Raw genomic sequence first — 2675 nt, 5'->3', positions numbered from 1 at the left:
TCTTACTGAAGAATCAGTTGATCTCTTACATACAGAGGGATTGATATCTAAGGATACATTAACAGAAGTGAAGAGTTGTGGTTATTCATTGGTAGGAGATCCAATGTTACTAATATTAAGTGCTGTAGCTGAAGATCATAGCAAGTTATGTATTCTGACAAGCATTCTAATGAAATCAAAGGAAGCAGTGTCTTTAGCTAGTGATATAATAATGGAATATGGTAAATGAACAGTTTGTAAATGTAGTAACCGAGCAGAGGTCGTGATGAACGCCTTATCTTTTGAACAAAAAGGACCATAAAAAACTCTCAAATCTCTCGACACAGAAAATGAATAAAAGCATGCATTATATAAGAAAAGAATTATGACGTCATCAGTTACACAATATGACATAACAACACAGCCTATGGGGAAAAGAAACATTGTACACATACAAATAAGAAATAAGAACAATAATAATAGTACAAAATGGTAATAACAGCAATGGCAACAATAGTAATACAAAACAGTAATAACAGCTATAGTAATAATAAGAATAATAACATTAACAGAAATCATAACAATGCAAATAATCATAATAAAGAGAATAATAATTGTAATGGAAATATACAAATACACAATTTACAACAGTAAATACACTTAACTTATTGATATTCTAATACAATAGGAAAGTCATTTCCTTCAGCAGTAACAATCATGCCATCTTGTCAACAAGCAAGTACTTCAACATCTTCAAGTAATGAGACACACTTGGAAGAATTCTGTGAGGACAAATTAACAATGTTTAGTAATCGTCAGCTTAAGAGATTATCCTCTTCTCTCCTCACTTGTGAGACAATCAAGTTTGTTCTGAAATGGAATCCAAGCAAGCATTCTCTCTCCAATATCAAAGCCCTTCTATCAAAAACATTCAAGGATAATCAAGTGGAGGTGGTAGTCATCAAGGAAGGGAACTCCATCATTGTTACTTGTTATGCTCCTCATTATCTGATGGAGAGTTTACTAGTGACAGCTAGAGATAACATTGATATGCTAAAGGAGATGGGATTGATTAGTTTAACTATTGGTTACTATACTGTGTATGATGAACTTGCAATTGATGAGGTTAGTGAATGTATGTATATGTATATAAAGTTAATAGTATACTTTAATATTTGATAGGAGATGAAGAGTCTAATGGTAGAGAGTGAAAGAGATAATTTACTTGAGGAGAATGCTAAATTGAAGGTTACAATAGACACATTAGGTATATACTAATTATTATTAATTATAATTATTGATAATTTAAAGGTATCTCATATGAAGGTAGAGAAGTTGATGAAAGCAATAAGTCATCAATGCAATCATCAGGTACATGTGTATAATGACATTCTTGTTTTGAGTAATAATATCTAATATGAATATTGCCATGTATACATGTACATTAATAATTTTTAAATTAATAGATCATGTAGCTGACTAATAATTCAAATGATTCTCCTGTTATTACTTAGAATTTGAGAAGAAAGACAGCAAAAAGAAGATGACAAAAGCAATGCAAATGGAAATAGATCGTTTACAATCATCTCTTCAAAGCAAAACAGGTATATATATGTTATATATAACACGACGATATGTGGGATGTAATAGATACCGTATAGCCAAAAAATTTAGTGAGGAATAAATTTTGTATTTTCGTGATCACTGTTTGCATCACGAAAAATTAAACCCCCGAAAATTAATATTAATTGAGAGGGCGTGGTTAACCACGCCTTACTAATAAATGTGCCCTCGTGTCAAGTCGTGTTCTCGGTCAAGCTGATGTCTCTGTTACTCTGTATTGCTATTTTAAGCATACTGCCTAGGTCAAAGATGATGATCTTCCTTATCTCTGGTGTCCACATTGATTTGTAGACATGGTGCCCCTTCACACAAGAGTCCGTCTCAAACATTGAATCTGCCACGTTTTAATTAAATAAGGCGTGGTCATTATTATTATTAAAATAAAATCACGAAAATATTTATCACGGAATTTAAAATTTCTCCATAAATTTCATTATTCACGAAATTTTAAGCCTCGAAAATTTTTGGCTATACGGTATATCATGCCTACTCGGGCTGTATCTGATTTATAGGTACCGACCATGAGGGCACATAGCGCCCAAGTGGGAGGTGCCTGTAAATCAGATACAGCCCATAGATATTAGAGTTAAAAGGAAAGGGATAGGAAACCACGGAAATTATTACAGGCATATGATGAGTATCCTAGCAAGTAGCAACCAATCTGGTATGTTGATGGCGCGAATTATTTTGACCACAAAATGGAGGTGTATTGTAGCAGTTTGTCATCAGTAAAAGCACACTTGATTTCAAAACTATAGCTCATTTGCAGAGTTCAAGGCCTTATCTTTCCCTTGATACCTTTGTATGAGCCATACTGCAAATTGGCTTATTGAAAATGATGTTCACAAGTGCTAAGTGCAGATGTTGTTACTGTCAATTTTGTTTTGTACATTTTTCTCTGAGATTTCAACTGCACTCTTTAATTTAAGTTTATATTCATTAGAATAACTTGAGAAGCAAGGTAACCAGACCCTTTTATAAGTGATATAGCTTATCACTGAAAGACCAGAGGCGTATGTTGACTCCAAAATTACTTTTGTTTTGTACCCTTAACTAAAAAGCAGCAAATAATT

At 32.9% G+C, this 2675-nt stretch overlaps 1 protein-coding gene across 1 annotated transcript in view; it reads left to right on the top strand.

Moving 5' to 3' along the window:
• Positions 1-8: 8 nt before the first annotated feature.
• Positions 9-2675, top strand: part of LOC100634100 (ranBP-type and C3HC4-type zinc finger-containing protein 1-like) — an 8950-nt gene continuing 6283 nt past the window's right edge. Inside the window, exons 1-5 of the mRNA XM_019995207.1 lie at positions 9-221; positions 668-1104; positions 1162-1246; positions 1291-1350; positions 1494-1583. Coding sequence (XP_019850766.1) covers positions 104-221; positions 668-1104; positions 1162-1246; positions 1291-1350; positions 1494-1583 — 790 coding nt within the window. The 5' untranslated portion in view covers positions 9-103. The remainder of the gene's footprint in view (positions 222-667; positions 1105-1161; positions 1247-1290; positions 1351-1493; positions 1584-2675) is intronic.

This window comes from Amphimedon queenslandica, unplaced genomic scaffold, assembly GCF_000090795.2.
Source record: "Amphimedon queenslandica unplaced genomic scaffold, v1.1 AMPQUscaffold_13452, whole genome shotgun sequence".
Taxonomy (NCBI): Eukaryota; Metazoa; Porifera; class Demospongiae; order Haplosclerida; family Niphatidae; genus Amphimedon; species Amphimedon queenslandica.
Note: the sequence above shows the minus strand (reverse complement) of the source record. Positions and strands in the feature narration are given on the sequence as shown.